The sequence below is a fragment of the Andrographis paniculata genome, unplaced genomic scaffold (genome assembly GCF_009805555.1).
Source record: "Andrographis paniculata isolate CXL003 unplaced genomic scaffold, ASM980555v1 Contig49END, whole genome shotgun sequence".
NCBI lineage: Eukaryota > Viridiplantae > Streptophyta > Magnoliopsida > Lamiales > Acanthaceae > Andrographis > Andrographis paniculata.
In genome coordinates, this window is record NW_026137583.1 from 3,293,923 (window position 1) to 3,312,374 (window position 18,452).

An 18,452-nucleotide genomic window follows, 5' to 3' on the forward strand; every position below is an offset into this window, starting at 1 on the left:
CTGTGGTTGTTGTCATCTTTGCGTGGACATGCAAGCACTAATCATGTTAAGCCATATTGCCTTTTGGGTAGTTTCCTACCTAGTTATGGTACTAGTGTGTCATGTAACTGTTTTTTTGTTTTTTGAGGCGGTAGCAAACTCAAAATTTTGGATGTTCGGATGTAAGTAGGAATTGTGTATTAAATTTTGGTGCACGGATCACTCTAATTGTAGTATAATTTGTGTAACATACTGGTTAACAATTATAATACTTGCTGACATTTTGTTTTTTGGCATTTGGTCGTTGTACTCCTAATTAGTAATGAAAAAAATAAAGAAATCCGTCCCACAGTCGAAATATACTAATATTGCAAAGTAAATACATATCGATCAACAAACACAAATACCGAGTATAGTCAAAAGATTGGGCAAAACTCAATACCACAGACCATGGAGATAGTTATTTAACACTAAATATCAAAATATTGATCAATCTTTCTCGTAGGCATCCATCAAGACCATGCATACTAATTTTTTTTTTTATTTCTATGAAGTTGGATGCTATGTTGCCTATCAAATTTTTTTCCTTGCTTGAAAAGTTTCGACAACTCCCTGTGACGCACGTATGCCAGTAACTCATTCCATGAAGTGTTCTGCACGGGAGTAGAATGTGCGCTTAGGTTATATGGTCACGAGAGAGCTGAAATTATTCGAACATGGTAGGTGGCGGTAGAGGCTGGACGTCCATCGAAGCCATCACTTGAAGGAATTAACTTTTTGAATGGCTAAAAAACATAATATTTATTTATGTACCATAGATGAAACGAACAATCTTCTTACTGTTTAGGACTGGGCATCTACACTTTGTATCGAAGCCGATGGTTGAGACTTTGATAAATGCCTTAACTGTGCAAGGTGTATTCATCTAAGTTCTACTTGGTCAATTGATCGAATGACAGTGTTCATATATATGCATAATTGAATATATAAGGCATTCACTCACACTTTTTTGTGGTGGCATCGACACAAGATTTTTTTTAGTTGGCATCATCGGAGGAGCTTCAACTTAGGCCTACGCAAGATGTTCCTTGACAGGTTGGTCCTCCCTCTACACTCTTGCCTAGAAATGCAAGAGTTCAGGCTAAATGTGTATTAAATTCGCATAACAAATAAAAGATCACTTACGCTATGCCTGGGTTGAACCTGCTGACTATCCTTGCGTTCTACAGGTCCCTTGCCCTTACATTTTTTCTGTCAAGTGTAATAAGTCGGTACAGAAGATTATTCATATAATAGAATTGACTGATATATACATAAATATGTAATAGAGTAAACAATTGTACCAAACGAGGACTATCACGTGTAATGGACTCTTGTGTAACAACTTCTACTGGTGCTTAGCTTGGGTTTAGTTCGTCAAGCGTTGGCTGCATTTAATAACATGGTTATACCTATTTTTAAGAATATTCTTATTAAGTTGAATGTTATAGGATGATGGACTTACCTCAATAGTTTTGCTCTCAACTCTTATCGGACGCACGCACTCTCTCATAGAACTTCTCATTGACTTGTTGGACGATGTTCATAAGGCAATATTCTGGGCTCTTATCTGAAAATATAAATATATGTCGAAAACACACCGTGTTTACGTCAATGGAACAACACAAAAGTCGTCTACAACGACACATACACTTCTCCGCAATGACACATCTGGATTGTCTGTGTTTTGAGCATTCTCATCCTAGGTGGAATTCTATAAGGTATATCATTGGTTAGTTCCAAAAGAAAAGGTACAATTATAGAAACATTGAAAGATATATGAGGTTACGTGTCTACCTCATCTAGGTGGCATGTAGGACACAGTGTGAAGTTATGGTCTGCAGTGCCACAAGTCCCGCACTTAATTGTTGTTTGCGTCCTTTTAAGGATCAATGTCCATTCCTTCGAGCGCACAACCTTTTTTTGCCTTTTCTTGGCTCATATCACCACTGCTTCTTTGGTCTGCCTACATTTCGGCGCACTGCTGGTGGTTTGGAGGAGGGAGGAATATTGGTTGGCTTCTAGAATAACTCGTTGCTCACCGTTTTTATGGAGAATGTGTAAATCTGATTGTATGAATCCACTGAGTAACAACGGTCAACATAGGTCACTGTATTTGATCCTTGTTTTCCAATCGCGGAAATTGCATGTTGACATGGAATGCCACTTAACTTGCCACCGTCGACAAGTACATGTCTTCTCTTCCAATCGAAACTATGTTGGCTCCCATCAGCACAAGAAATTTGGTAGTTCCTGTCGTTGGATTTGATCGGAATACATTCCCCGCATTCTCTCTGTTCCTTCGAAGTAACTTCATAATTTTAGGGCAAATCTCCATGTTTTCCCAATTGCGCAATGCACGGTCTTGATGCTCCTGTAGCCGTTTCATCAAATACACCCTTATATCCTCAAACATCGTAATTATATGTCTATCCCTTGCATCTGGAATACAATTATTGAAACTTTTGCACAAATTATTCACGAGAAGATCACATTTTGAGAAGAGCTGAAAATGCGATTTTGTCCACTCCCCTCCGGGCTTCCATTCTAGCCACCCCCAAGCCTTAGGATCGAGATCTTTCACTCCTTGTATCCGTGCCCGAAACTCCCCCATTGTTGCTGCTCTAGCAGTCTTCCACAATGCATCCTTAAGCGCTGTTCCCTTGAACCCACATGTCATGAAGTTTTTGTGTAAATGCCTCACACAACAACGATGCTCCTTGCCCAGTAACACATTCAACATGGCATTAACCAGGCCCTTCCGCTTATCAGATATAAAACAAACCTCTTGGCTCTCAATTTCCAGATCCATCTTAACCTAAGTGAGAAATCACGTCCATGTTTCTCTTGTCTCACTCAAAACCGCTGCATATGCAATAGGGAAAATAAAATTGTTTGGATCGACACCAACAATCGTAAGAAGGACTCCACCATACTTTGTCTGAAGATGGCAACCATCAACCCCAATAAATGGCTGTAAACCAGCCTGGAAGCCCCTATTCAAGGCATCCAAGCAAATGTACATTCTATCAAATAAATCCCCATCCTCGGTACCCAACACCAACATCGAACCTGGATTGGCCTATCTCAATGCATTAGCATAATTCCATAATCTATTGCATTCTTGAGCTGCATCACCTTCTAATTGCTTTAATGTTCTCTTTTTTCGCGCGATATGTCATGTCTTTGGTTATGTTTACACGCAACTCATTGATGACATCTATATGAAAACCTTTCATTGCTCTTTTGGAGTCTGATTTAAACTTTTTCACATACTTCTCATTCAACAACTTAGTCTTCATATTCTTTACATTAAACCGCTCATCATATATGTGTTCATCGTGAAAAATAGATATTTCAAAACCTATGCCCGGCCATAAATCTTCCATTTATAATTTGCATCCCCACAAACAACATACAATTTCTTCTTATCGATCGGAGGAAATCTAACTTCTCTCTGGTTCACCACTGCATATGAATTTATCGCGTCTTTAATCTCATTCCTACTTGCGAACCTTATTCTTATTTCAAACTTAAGTTGAAATAAATCTACTGCACAAAAACTACGAAAAGGATGTCTTTTCAGACCTTCATCATCCGACTCTACCAACTTCATCAACTCATTATGCGACTCCAACATGTTCCTTTCAGATTCGTTATTGTTGCAAGAAATCATAATGACGTTAAAAACTTTTTTGACATGTTAGCAACAATTATAAACATAGTTTACTCTTTATGCATAATAAAAAGATATAATTAAAAAAAAAAAGATAGAATACAAGAAGTTATTAATAAATGTGAAATTGAAATTGAGAGAGGATTTAATCAAGAACTCATTCTTATTCGTGCAAAATGTACACTTTGGATTCTTATTACAAAATATTTAATTTTTTATTTTATTTTTTTCAAAAATTATTGCGGTGCTTTATTATATTAAAGAATATGATGATAATAGTTTGAAGCAATTACAAATAGATGATCTTCTAAAATATTTTTAATTATCTAATTTAAAATTTTATTTGAATTTGATGCAAGAGTCAGAATATGACGTCATGAACTTAAACTTAACATTTATAATTATACGTATAATATTAAAAATATAGTATATATTAACATGTATTTGATTGTATTTAAATTTATATTTAAAAATTATAACCATTTAACATCATATTTTATAATACTACTTTGCGTCAAAATATTTTCCTTTAAAACCAAACACAAAACAAATAATTTTAATACATCAAGAATCCTCACTCAGTCATAATTTCATAGTTGACTAGATCCAAAAAATCTAGCATACATCCGGATTCGGATCCGGAGTTTGGGTCGACCCGGATACGTTCACTCTCACTCAGCTCCGTTTAGGGCGATGCGACTGTGCACACCTGACTGCTACGATTGACGACCCCACTGACTGAATCCGCAGCCATGGCCAACACCGTCAGAATCGCCGCCGCTCAGATGACCTCCGTCAACGACCTTTCCGCCAACTTTGCTACCTGCTCTCGTCTCGTCAAGGAAGCGGCTGCCGCCGGCGCCAAATTGCTCTGTTTTCCCGAGAATTTCTCATACTTTGGCGCTAAAACCGGCGACAGTTTGTCCATCGCCGAGCCGTTGAACGGACCGACTATGCAGAGATACTGCGCAATCGCGAGGGAATCGAGCATGTGGCTGTCGCTGGGGGGGTTTCAGGAGAGAGGATCTGATGATTCGCACCTGCGCAACACGCACGTGTTGGTCGACGATGCGGGGAATATCGTAACGACTTACCGGAAGATGCACTTGTTCGATGTCGACGTCCCCGGCGGAGCGGTGTACAAGGAGAGCAGCTTTACCGAAGGCGGAAACGAGATCGTCGCGGTGGATACCCCGTTCGGACGCCTCGGCCTCACCGTGTGCTACGATTTGAGGTTTCCGGAGCTTTATCAGCAGCTGCGTTTCCACCGCGGCGCGCAGGTGCTTCTGGTGCCGTCGGCGTTCACAAAAGTCACCGGGGAGGCGCACTGGGAAATCCTCCTCCGCGCACGGGCGATCGAGACGCAGTGCTACGTGATTGCGGCGTCGCAGGCTGGGAAGCACTCCGAGAACAGAGAAAGCTACGGCGAAACCCTAATTATCGATCCTTGGGGGAAAGTAATCGGAAGATTACCTGATCGATTATCCACCGGTATTGCTGTTGCAGACATTGATTTCGCTCTGATTGATTCGGTTAGATCGAAGATGCCGATCGATCAGCATCGGAAGCCGGTTGAGTTTTGGAGATCGGCGTCAGCTTCTCTGTAAGGTCAGTAGTGTACTCTTCCCCAACTCCATATTTATCTATGCTATGTGCTTCATACTTCATTGAATTTATGCTGATGTTCTATAAATCTGCAAATGCACATGAATAAATGAATTTTCATGAAATCAATTTGCCAATAGATCCTAGTGGAAGAAGTCACACATATCCTACATTGCTTACACACAAACTGGATATTTCCATGACTGCAAGAATTCGAAACTTTCAAGCTAGATGGTTAGTTGATCTTGGAGTTGTAGGAATTCGGAGCTGTCTTTCATTAGATTAAGGTTCAATTTTTCTCCAGTTGTTTCTAGTTTTCATTATAACCCGAATTCTCGTAGAGCCCAATTTTAATAATGAGTTATTGAATGAAAGGGAAGCTAATTAGCAAAAGATGAATATAGGGAAATTGTTCGAACCTTATCAGGGCCGACTTCCTGCATATTGCTGTTGTTGTTTATATCAAGATCTGGTTTTCTTGATGATTCCTCAGCTAAAGCTGCTGTTAGTTCATCCAGTTCGACACTCCCATTCCCATCTTTGTCGAATAATGAATCCTTTGTGGAAATGTTAATCATTCTCTGTCCTTTGTAGGTGACAACAAACTTGGAAAACCCCATTTACCATGAGATAACATAGTTTTCATGGGTAGATTTACTTCATCTAAGAACCTAGGAAATTAAAGTCTTGAAAACATCAAACATAGCCAAACATAAGTTTCTTCTAGGCATAAAGACTCGATTTTTACCACCTTCATTGGCAATTTTAGTTGCTGGGCACCAAGCATTTAGTTCTTTGTATTTTAACTCTGTAATTATGTCTATGTAAGAGTATACGTACATAGTTTTTCTCGTCACTAGTAGTTAAAGAGTATACATATTTAAGAGTATCAATAGAAGCCATTACTTATAGAATACATTTAGTAGCAAAATCTCTTTCTATCATTCAAAATTGTCAAAAAAACATAGCATCTTATGTTTGACAACACATGTTACAGCTATTGCATCCTAATCTAGTATGATTTATTTGCATCATTGATCTTTGTTTTGAAGACTAGCACATTTTATGTTCTTATATGGCACTAGATTTCAGACATTTATAATCCAGACCAGACTTGCTTTGCCTCAATCCGGCGTTATATATTGCAAATGAGGTGAGTCTTGAGTCAAAAATTACATCCGGGGTGGATTATAGGTTTTAAGTATTTAAATCCGGCTAGGTAAGGGCGGGTTATTGATTTGTTAAAAAAAATCCTCTCCAAATTCGCCCTATTCCGAACCACTTAAATTAATATATTTTAAAATTCTATATTATATATTTATGTAATTATACAGTTTGCCCAAATCTTTTTAGTTCTACATCTTATAATCTTGGTTGATTTTCATTTATAAATTTTCCACAATTTCATCTAACTCATCCTTAGTCCCTTCCATTAAATGATTTTGTCATTCAATGACTTTAATTTAAATAAATGGCCAAAAAAGTAAAATAATAATTCAATAACAACCTCAAAGTATAACATATCTTAACTATTAGAAAACAAACTTCAAGTTCCCAATAACAAATCTCAAACTCTAATAAAAGATTATATGTCAGAGTTATCATAATAGAATAGTGAACTTAAATCCTAGATAACAAATCTAAAATTCAAAAATTATATCTCAAACCTCGTACAAGTTTAAACCTTTGAACATAAACCATTAAATAAATTTCAAGCGTTAGAATTGGATTTGGCCTGAAAATAAGTAAAGGAATGTAGCCAAATGTTGCTTAATGTATCTTTGAGGGATATGAATGGCCAAGGAATTTTATTCGGAAAGATAGCCCATGACCCAAAGAACTTTTTGAGAATACTAGTAATCGATAAAGGGATAATGAGAGGACATAATGCGAGAAATGATGCGTGAAAATTGAAAGTTAGAAACAGGGGCAACGAATGAGAGGATTTACGAGACGTGTTAATTTTTTATTTTAAGGAAGATTAATGCGAAGAAGTTACAAAAACAAATAAATGAATTCTTGTTTTTGGTGCAATACGAGGACTTTTTTGTCCAAACACGCTTAATTTTGGAATTCTGATGAGATTCGGCATGCTATACTGCTATGTGTTGTCCTAAATGAAGTAATGAATTGAAGTGAACGAAGCCTTTTGGCAAGAAACAAAAGAGGCGGACGGAGAAGCACACATCCAACCAACACAACAAATCTAATTTATTTATTTTCCTTATTCTTGCTCATTTATTTAGCCAACACAAATCAAATACTCCTTCCGTCTCAAAACAATAGGGACATTTGAGATTGACACGATAATTAAGGAATAATAGTATTATATTGATAGCGGGTGTAAAAATATTTTTAAAAGACCAAAATGCCCATAGTTTATGTAATTTTGTGAAAAAAGTGGAGATAGTTTTGTAAAAAAATGGAGAGCTTATTAGCAAAAATGAAAATGAGGCTATTGTTTTGGACATAGTTGTCAATCATGGATAGCGGTGCGTAGCGGTTAATATCTAAAATGCTATAGCGGGATAGCAGATAGCGGTATGACTGCTATTTAAATATTTAAGAATATATATATATAAAATTATTATATATACAAAATTATAACAAAAATACATAAAAAAAAAATCTATAAATAAATTTAATAAATATCACCCAAGCCAATAAAATGTCAAAAAATATATATATGATCATAACTATTAGATGGTTATGTAAGCAAAAAAAAATTAGATCACTATTGTGTAATAGAGATATATCTGTTGGGGTGAGAATAAGTGTTGCACCAATAAATTCTCGTACACTTATTAAAATGGGCCAACTCCCGAATCGTAGTTATATTACAGTTAACGGCGACTTGTCAATGAAATAAATGCAGAGTTCAAAGCAATAAATGACAAGTTATTTGTTTACCCGGTTGGGATATAAACCATCCTACATCCGGGGGATACCAATCCAGGAGATGTTCATTAATCAGTGCTGATTAAGAACAAAACACCCAAACATCCTTCAACCCAAACTACAAGTTGATTACCTAGGAAATTCCCTCAACAGGCATATGTTGTCACAAACGCGTACTGACAACTAACAACAAGCTGGGCTGCTCAGATTCTGAATGTTCCCCTAATCGGAACTCCGATCTCTCTTCGACCAATGAACTTCTCCGGCAAGATAATAGTGTATATCACTCACTCAAAGCATGGAGATGGGAAGGGAAGAGGTTAAGAGGATTGATACAATATTTCTCTCACTACACACTCTCTCAAAACCACTCTCTTACTTCCCACTAAACTCGAGCTGAGTTAAGCAACCACAACGGCCATTGATTTGACATGCAATTAATTCCCTTGATACAAACAAGGTATGGTGTGTATCTAATCACTTCTGACCACAAGAGGACAAACTCAAAGTGTCCAGTTTGTCTTGAGCAACCACCATTCCTAGGAAAGACAAAAAGACAACTTGATGGACTCCACAGGCTGAGTCAAATGTTGTTGTTTTTGGTAACTAACGACCACAACAACAGAAAAAAGTATTGTCAATATGCCAAAAATAAGTGAAGGAGTTTTTGATCAACTTAACAATCTCCCCCTTTTTGACATATGTGACCACGCACATTGTGCATGAGATAATTTCTCACACTCAGCAAAGCAATCCAATAATTCAAAAATCAAGTTAAAAGTTAGATTACAGGCCAACAAGTAAAATAAGGCTACAGACAGCCTATTCAAATTAGAAATTTGAGATAACAACAGTTCCAACAACCACAAAACCAAAAACAACAACAAACATTTCCAACAGCAGAAGCAGACAACCAAAACATTACAGCAGTAGTAACGACTCCTCCTTTTTGCTGCACCTTATATTCAGCAACCCCCATTTCATCTCCTGGATTGTATCCTCCATATGTAGGATGGTTTATATCCGAATCGGGTAAACAAATAACTTGTTATTTATTGCTTTGGACTCTGCATTTATTTCATTGACAAGTCGCCATTAACTGTGATATAACTACGCTTCGGGAGTTGGCCCATTTGAATAAGTGTACGAGAATTTATTGGTGCAACACTTATTCTCACCCCAACATTCTTCAACCCAAACTACAAGCTGATTACCTAGAAAATTCCCTCAACAGACATATGTTGTCACAAACGCGTACTGACAACTAACAACAAACTGGGCTGCTCAGATTATGAATGTTCCCCTGATCGAAACTCCGATCTCCCTTCGACCGACGAACTTCTCCGGCAAGATAATAGTATATGTCACTCACTCAAAGCATGGAGATAGGAAGGGAAGAGTTTGAGAGGATTGATACAATATTTCTCTCACTACTCTCTCTCAAAACCACTCTCTTACTTCCCACTAAACTCGAGCTGAGTTAAGCAACCATAACAACCATTGATTTAACATGCAATTAATTCCCTTGATAAAAATAAGGTATGGTGTGTATCTAATCACTTCTGACCACAAGAGAACAAACTTAAAGTGTATTTTGTCTTGAGCAACCACCATTCCTAGGAAAGACAAAAAAACAACATGATGGGACTCCACAAGCTGAGTCAAATGTTGCTGTTTTTGGTAACTAACGACCACAACAGCAGAAAGAAGTATTGTCAATATGCCAAAAATAGGTGAAGGGGTTTTTGATTAACTTAACAATCTCCCAACCTTTTTTGGCATCTGCTCCGCGCAAGGGGAAGAGGTGCAGGAGAAAGAGGGGTTGCTGAATAGAAGGTGCAGCAAAAAGTGGGAGTCGTGCTACTGTTGTCATGTTTTGGTTGTCTGCTTCTGCTGTTGGAAATGTTTGTTGTTGTTTTTGAATTTGTGGTTGCTGGAACTGTTGTTATCTCAACTTTCTAATTTAAATAGGTTGCGTGTAGCCTTATTTTGCTTGTTGGCCTGTAATCTAAGTTTTAACTTGATTTTTGAATTATTGGATTGCTTTGCTGAGTGTGGGAGATAATCTCCTGCACAGTGTGCGTGGTCACATATGCCAAAATGGAGGAGATTGTTAAGTTGATCAAAATCCCTTCACCTATTTTTGGCATATTGACAATACTTCTTTCTGCTGTTGTGGTCGTTAGTTACCAAAAACAGCAACATTTGACTCAACTTGTGGAGTCCCATCAAGTTGTCTTTTTGTCTTTCCTAGGAATGGTGGTTGCTCAAGACAAAATGGACACTTTGAGTTTGTTCTCTTGTAGTCAGAAGTTATTAGATACAGACCGTACCTTGTTTATATCAAGGGAATTAATTGCATGTCAAATCAATGGCTGCTGTGGTTGCTTAACTCAGCTCGAGTTTAGTGGGAAGTAAGAGAGTGATTTTGAGAGAGTGTGTAGTGAGAGAAATATTGTATCAATCATCTCAACCTCTTCCTTTCCATCTCCATGCTTTGAGTGAGTGATATAACTATTATCTTGCCGAAGAAGTTCGTTGGTTGAAGGGAGATCGAAGTTCCGATCAGGGGAACATTCAGAATCTGAGCAACCCAGCTTGTTGTTAGTTGTCGGTACGCGTTTGTGACAACATATGCCTGTGGAGGGAATTTCCTAGGTAATCAGCTTGTAGTTTGGGTTGAAGGATGTTTGGTTGTTTTGTTCTTAATCAGCACTGATTAATGAACATCTCCTGGATTGGTATCCCCCAGATGTAGGATGATTTATATCCGAAACGGGTAAACAAATAACTTGTCATTTATTGCTTTGGACTATGCATTTATTTCATTGAAAAGTCGCCGTTAACTGTGATATAACTACGCTTCGGGAGTTGGCCCATTTGAATAAGTGTATGAGAATTTATTGGTGCAACACTTATTCTCACCCCAACAATATCAAAGCTAATCAGATTCAAAATCTGATAAAAAATTTTATTCTTCATTTTCATCATCTTCACTGTTTAATTACTTTTGTCTATATATTTTTTTTTCTCTTCTTAATTCTCATCAATTTATTCAATTGCATGTTCGTCACCTTGTATAATATCATTTCCCTTTTTAGAGCTCGAAGTATCTATAACTTTCTTTCTCATTGATGTATTGATGTTTGTATGTTAGTGTAGATTGCAGACCTATTAGCATTAACAACAACTCATCTAGTCAAATTATCATTGTCAAAGACTAACTTATCTTCCGAAATTATCAACTTATTTAATTAACCACTCATTGGAATCATTCAAAACAATAGGACCAATCACATCATTGCTACCATTATGAGCTAACAAATTTTGGTTATACTTGATAGAAATCAAATTTTGCAAACTTTTGGCTTTTTAATTTGTTTCTTTTCTAAAAATGAATTTAAAAATTTAATTAAGATTTAAGATAAATATTTTTTTTTTGTCTATATTATAATAAAAAAGTACATTTTATAGTTAAAGTTATATTCCTTTTGCGTAAACGCGGAATTGCGGAGTGGCAGTAGCAGCAAAGTGCTTTTCCGCTATGCTACGCCACTATAGCGCGTTATTGACAACTATGGTTTTGGAACGGACGAAAATGACAAAATGAGACTATTGTTTTGAGACGGAGCGAGTATAATTTTATGTTGATCTATACAATTCCTTTCAAATTCCATGCTTTAATTTTTTCTTTGTTCTTCATTTTTCATTTTTTTTTTTTTTGTTTTTTTTTTTTCAATTCCTATTTATCCTAACTTCCACTCGCTAGATATGACCCGGAAGCTTGCTTAAGTTAGCCGTTTAGTCCTTTATTTGTCTGAAATTTTACAGTATCCTGATGTTGATTGAAGTCCATTCCAATGTTTGTTTTGTCGTAGTTAGGAAGACTATTACATGCTATGATCTTTTTGGATTTGATTTACAATTTAATTTATGTTTGGTTTGATCTTAATCACCTTTTTATTCATTTATTGTTGTTTTTGTTTACTTTCATTTTTGTTTTGTATGCATAATCGTAGTCCCGAGGGAGGTTTATTTGTATGGAAACTTAGAGATTACTCTCTCTGTCTCAGATACCGTGTCTGCTGCACTGTAGACAGGGGTGTAATTAGTAGATAATTAAGAATGTATTAGTGAAAATAATTATTCTATAATATAAATAATTATAAATTAAGACTAAGATAACTAATTAGTTTAATTAAAATTAAAAAAAATAAAATTTAAAAATTTAAAATGAGATTAAAGTGTGTAATCATTTTTTAAAAAAGAAAAATGACATGGTATATGAAACGGATAGAAACGGCAACGTGGACATGGTATCTGAGACGGAGGGACTATTATACCCATTTCATATTCAATAGAGTACAATGAATAGATTTTAGCATAGTGCTTATATCATCTTTAATATAGACATGTTCATAAAATTTAAATCAATAGAATGAGTTGTACTATCAAATGAAAATATATCATGTCAGATTTTATTTTGTTATGGCGTCAGAAATTTATAATATCTCTACTAATTATCTGGAGGGAAATCCCTTTTTCTGCAAAAAGAGACATTTTGCAGAAATAATAATAATGATAATATATTTAACGGATAGATAAAAAATAATTATGATAATAATAATACTCCCTCCGATCATTTTTCTAATGTCTTAAAGTGATATTTACACGATTTTTTTAGGTAATTAATTTTTTGGTTGTAAATTGACAAAATAATCATTTATTTTGTATATAGATATAAAAAAAATAAATAAAGTAAGGGTAAAAAGATAAAATTCTATGTATAAAAATAGAAAGAGGACAATTATTTTTAGACGTTTCAAATAGAAAAGTATAGAAAAATAGAACATTAGTGTGTGGACGGAGTAATAATAATATATAATTTTATCGGACAAATATATATATATATATAAACATATAATTTCATTTGTATTACTGGGATACATTCAACTTTAACACATAAAGTCAAGCCTAAACTCTGCAAGTCCATTATCTTAAAGCCCAAAATTTTGGTTCAATAATTCATATAATTAGTCAATTACTTTTTTTAATTCATTTCACTCACATTTGTCCGGAAAAATTATAAACTTTAGATGGATACACAAATTAAGATATAATGATATTATAATATTAAAATGAGATAAATAAAAAAAAAAGGTATTATAAAGAATTTATTAATGTAATAATGACAAATTTGTTATTTTTTATTAAAGTAGAAATAATAAAATTATAAACAAATAAAGCTTTTTTATTATAAATAGAATGTGTATTAAAAAATAATAAAAAATTACTGAGATACTTTTAGCTGGAACAAAGAGTATTAGTTAAATTCCAACCTTCAATTAAATTATCTATAGATTAACCAACATCATTTATAACACTCACTGTCAACCTTTTGAAGTATTTTGCTTCAATATTGTTTTCTAAATTTCTTAACCTTAATTCAATTGTTACACCAATTTTATACATTACAACAATGTTCACTTCTAACCCGAATTGGTATAGTGTCTTGATCGGTGACTGACCTGTAAGTGTTGGTATGAAATTTTGTTTAATGTATCGGGGATTCGCAAAATGTTCAGACCACCAACTGGTGCATGTGTGTCCATGCTGACTGTTGATGTAGAATGTTTTACCACATTGTTTTTTTAGCTGGAGAAAGTCTCGTTGGAGATAAAAAAAAAAAAAAAAAAAAAAGACAATTCAAATCCTCAATATTTCATAGGCAAAAAGTACAAAAAAAAAAAAAAAAGAAATTGTTGTAGCATTGATTTGAAAAGTAAAAGAGAAATAAGAAAAAGGAGGACCCTTTTGGATCCTCAGATAAATCAGACGACTAATCAGTTGTATGCATAACTGCAACCCTGCTCGAGTTCATGGTTATGTTTTGGTCATTTAAAAAGCTTCAAGATGAGACAAGATATATATCTCAATGTCCTACTGCACACAAAGACAATGGTTTTGTCCCACTAGATTATATACAAACAGAAGACAAACATGAAGATAAAGTCTCTCACTCCCATTCCAAAAGATGCATATATTTGACTATCATCTTTTCTAAGGACATTTATGAGAATATAGATATGTCAAATTTCCTCTCTTATGGTCAGATACATGTCTTTGAATATATCCAAATTTGTTTGATCAATTGGAAGCTTATTGTGTCGATTTTTTATTGACCAAAGGAAGGATTGTATATTCTATATATACATACTTCCTAGGTTTGTCTTTCTTCAAGCTTTTCATCATTGATTGAGAGAGAAATTATGAGGGAGTTTCGTGAGCTTAGAGCTAGAAATTTAGAGATTTTCTTTTCATCATTATTTATTTATGAAAAGCTAAAATCCAATTATGTAATAGTTTAGTCATACTTCTTGTCGAGGGGGAGAGTACTCTTTTATTTTGAGGAATTTTCATTGTGAGGTTAGTCCATATTTTGAGTAGAAAAAATTGGGAAGATTTTGTCAATCATTTGGGTCTGAACTCAGTCGAAATTGCTGGAGATTCGAAGCCAAAATCATATCATGAAGGGATCGCTGTTGTCTGTTGTGTCAACAAACTGCCGAGCGTTTGTTTGATGCAAAGTGGATTCCAAGAAGAGTTGAATGAAGAAAGGGTGAAGCTGCCTACACCCTCGTCCCATCTCAGAGAACAAGGCAACGGTGGTTTCGGCCTTGCACACTTGCCTTTACGAAGCAACGTGCACTTGCATGTGGTGTAGGGACACCAATGCATTTTAGTTGAATGTTTGTGACAAGAGATTTGTGGAGTTTGTGTGAGGAGCTATGTATCTTGTTCCTGCCTTAGTCAGTGGAATCGCCCTGGGTTGGTACCCCCAGACGTAGGCCGGTTGAGGGCCGAACTGGGTCCACACACACTGGTGTACCATTTGTTTCGTTTCATTCTGCACAGCAAACAACAAGCAGATGACAATATTTGAACACAACAAACTTTGAGAGTTTGCATTACATTCCACTGCATATATCATTTGTGTTCAGATTTGGTTTGTGGGATGTCAGTAGGGTCATTAATTTGAATTTTACTAAAAATTTTCTGATTACAGTCCTCCATCAAGAAAATCTACTGTGTCAAATAGAGATACACAACAGAAAGCATAACATAACATAGCACAAACCTGAATAATTATAGTTGCTTGCTTGTCTTTATACATATTTCTTTCAAGCAGAGTTCCCAGCAGAGCCTGTTTGAGCTTCAACCTTATATTTCAGCGAAGACAGATGAGTTAAAGCAGCAGCAACGTCCACCATTGTTGGACGTGACTCATCTTTCTCCTGAATACACATCGCTGCCACAGCAAGAACTTGGGACAATGACCTAAATGGATATCGATCTCCCAGAGCAGGATCGACTATCTGCACGTACTTTCTTTCCATTAATAATGGTCTAACCTGGAAAATAATGCACATTACGATTACTCAGAAACAATTACTCGAAGATATGCTAAATTAAGGATCAGATGATTATCTTTGACAAGTTAATAGAAATGCAATAATCATCTGCAGCTAGCTGGATCATACCCATGGAATGATGCTCAGGACTTCTCCATTTTCTAAATCGCCGACTGCTTTTCTGCCGGAAACAATCTCCAGAAGAACAACACCAAAGCTATAGACATCTGCTTTCATGGTCAGCTTCCCCGTCATGGCGTACTCTGGTGCACAATATCCATAAGTACCCATAACCCGTGTGCTTACATGAGTTTTGTCCCCAAAGGGTCCGAGTTTTGCGAATCCCAGATTAGATATCTTTGGTTCATACCCCTGCCCGAGCAAAATGCTAGAGGGCTTCAAATTACGGTGGATAACAGGAGGATTAGCTTTGTCATGCAAATACTCCAATCCTTTGGCTACTCCGGCAGCTATTTTCATCCTCGTGTTCCAGTCGAGATTTTCCCTACCCGGCATAGGGCCTGCAAGGATATATATGTAAGAAAATACCATAAGCTACATTTTTATGTATCGAAAATGGCTAACAGAGGTTAATTAAGTTTTGTACCATGAAGGTGATCATACAAAGAGCCAAGCGGCGAATATTCATAAACAAGGAGCCTATGATCTCCCTCACTACAATATCCGATTAAGTTTATAATGTTAGTGTGGTGTAGAACACTCAGCATCAATGTCTCGACAAGAAATTCTCTGTTCTTGTCAATTCGTTCGACTACCTTTACTGCAACAACCTACAAAACCAAAATACCACAAACAGAGAGAGAGACCATCTTATCAAATTACACAAAGGAACCTAAACAATCGATTAATAGTTAAACCTAAATCTCAAAATGTAGAGCAATGTGATAGTTTAGTGATTTAATGGCGTACAAGATTGGAGCCCTGCAGACGTCCTTTATACATTCTGCCATAACCTCCCTTATCTATAACACAGTCGCTGTAAAAATTTCTTGTAGCAATGGCCAGCTCGTGAAAGGTGAATGTCTTGCAATAAATTTGATGGGACGGTGTGTCGTCTTGAGGCCTCTGCTCATCACTTGTAGTTCTTCCAGAAACTGGAGCTCAAATAAGATACATTAATGGCAGTGCCATTCCCAAAGGTAATCAACAACTATGACCTCAACTTTACTGTAAATAAAAATGAGTTCACATTTGGAAGCGGAAACTCATGAACATTCCATGGACAGAAAGACAAACAATTACCAATACAGATCCACCATAATAATCAGATTTATGTCCTCAAACAAGATCTTCCTAATTCTCAACACACTGGCACACGAATATAAATGTTCTCCGAATAACTCGATTGGATGCGTTCTCATCTAGAATCAAATCAATTTTCGGAAGAAATCGAGAACAATTAACACAAGCCGAGGAAACCCTAGAATTTTTTAACAATCAAAATTCCTGAGAAATTAAAGTGTGGGTGAAAGAGTGAAGAATGATGAAAGTAGTAGTACCTTCAAAATCATCAATGGAGAGGTCGAAACTGAAATCGGCGGAACTCGAGCTGCTGAAGCTAGGACAGAGCGCAAGTCGCCGGAGCTCCTCCCGGTCGAGAACAGCGTGAACCAGTCTCTCCCAGTCGTCGTACACCCTCGGCATGAGTATGACTTAGTCGTAGGAAGCTTCTTCCATTACGTATAAGTCGGTCGGCAATTCTGTATTTTTCTTACTGGGGGCGAATCCTTCTTGTTTTCTTCGTCTAAATATATTTAAAGTGGGGTCCTTGGAATTTACTTATATATATATATTTAAAAAATAAATATTCTCTTTATCCGCCTCTAAGATGATATTTATTTTTTATTTTTATTATATTTAATATTAAAAATATTTTTATATTTGTATAATATTTTGTACAAATATCCTTCTATTAATATTATAAGGTATTTTTGCAATTTTTTAGTAACTATGTTTTCATATAATAATTAATATTTAAAAATCAACACGCAAAAAAGTAAATGAGTAAATGAGACCTTTAGAGCCGGACGAAGATAGTACTACCGAAACTTCGAAAAACTTTTGTTCATGCAAGGTTATTAGATGAATAGATTTTTTATATATTGCATGAGAAATATTGTATTAAAAATATAAAATATATTATTTTAAATTAAATATTTGATTTTTTATAATGAGTATTTAAATTTATTATTTTTTTTGACTTTTTTATTTTTGTAAGAAAAATTTTGTATTATTTATTATTATTTTTCAAAATCACAATTGAGAAATAGTGTCGAAAAATTAAAGTCTCGTATGTATTTTGTAACTAATGGACCTTTTTTACTTTGTGCATCCTTACAAAATAAGAGTTAGTATATATATATACAAAATAAGATTTAGTACATATTCTCTAATGGTATGTTTGGTTCAAAGGAGGGAAGAGTTTTTAAGGAAGAAAAGAAAATATTAAAATTATAATTGTGTTTTTTTTTTTGGATGACGTGGAAATTTGTAGTCGCTGTCCGAAAGTGCGCACTGGGTAAACTCCCGGCCAAACTTAATATCCTACAAATCAAGCTCGACGGAAAAGTCACACTGGACGAACATATGTGACAGGTGGACCTAAGGCGTCAGAAGTTTGAACCCTGAAACCTCACGGTCACAAATCCATATGGAATGAAGAGAATGAAAAATAGTATTTTTACATTTGGTTACAAAGAGGAGGTGAAAGAAACTAAAATAATTTTAGTATTATACCCCTATAATATATAAATAAAATTATATAATAAAATTTGAAATAACATACTAATAAAAATATTTATTTAGACACAATATGTAATGTG

General features: G+C 35.4%; 2 protein-coding genes across 6 annotated transcripts; one reads left to right on the plus strand and one right to left on the minus strand.

The window, feature by feature from the left end:
• Window positions 1-4,296: 4,296 nt before the first annotated feature.
• On the plus strand, window positions 4,297-15,017 carry LOC127252858 (deaminated glutathione amidase, chloroplastic/cytosolic). 5 transcript variants are annotated; one of them, XM_051277207.1, is made up of 2 exons: window positions 4,297-5,302; window positions 14,704-15,017. In XM_051277207.1, exon 1 carries the CDS (start codon window positions 4,447-4,449, stop codon window positions 5,299-5,301), a length of 855 nt encoding a protein of 284 aa, XP_051133164.1. In that variant the 5' UTR covers window positions 4,297-4,446; the 3' UTR covers window position 5,302; window positions 14,704-15,017. The 5 variants fall into 5 exon arrangements, with proteins under 5 accessions (XP_051133164.1, XP_051133163.1, XP_051133162.1 ...); XM_051277206.1 differs by having other exon boundaries at window positions 14,689-14,706; XM_051277205.1 differs by lacking the exon at window positions 14,704-15,017 and adding an exon at window positions 6,385-13,902.
• Window positions 15,018-15,133: 116 nt separating this feature from the next.
• Window positions 15,134-17,356, minus strand: LOC127252857 (serine/threonine-protein kinase PBL27-like). Its single transcript, XM_051277204.1, has 5 exons — window positions 17,130-17,356; window positions 16,540-16,724; window positions 16,217-16,400; window positions 15,739-16,130; window positions 15,134-15,609 (listed from the first exon to the last, which is right to left on the minus strand). Exons 1-5 carry the CDS (start codon window positions 17,272-17,274, stop codon window positions 15,379-15,381), a joined length of 1,137 nt encoding a protein of 378 aa, XP_051133161.1. The 5' UTR covers window positions 17,275-17,356; the 3' UTR covers window positions 15,134-15,378.
• Window positions 17,357-18,452: the final 1,096 nt, after the last annotated feature.

Coding starts and splice junctions, on each gene's coding strand:
- LOC127252857 (XM_051277204.1), bottom strand. CDS start 17,274: ATGCCGAGGGTGTACGACGACTGGGAGAGACTGGTTCACGCTGTTCTC. Junction 16,401..16,539: donor GTCTGCAGGGCTCCAATCTT/GTACGCCATTAA, acceptor TTGGTTTTGTAG/GTTGTTGCAGTAAAGGTAGT. Junction 15,610..15,738: donor TCCTGAGCATCATTCCATGG/GTATGATCCAGC, acceptor ATTATTTTCCAG/GTTAGACCATTATTAATGGA.
- LOC127252858 (XM_051277207.1), top strand. CDS start 4,447: ATGGCCAACACCGTCAGAATCGCCGCCGCTCAGATGACCTCCGTCAAC.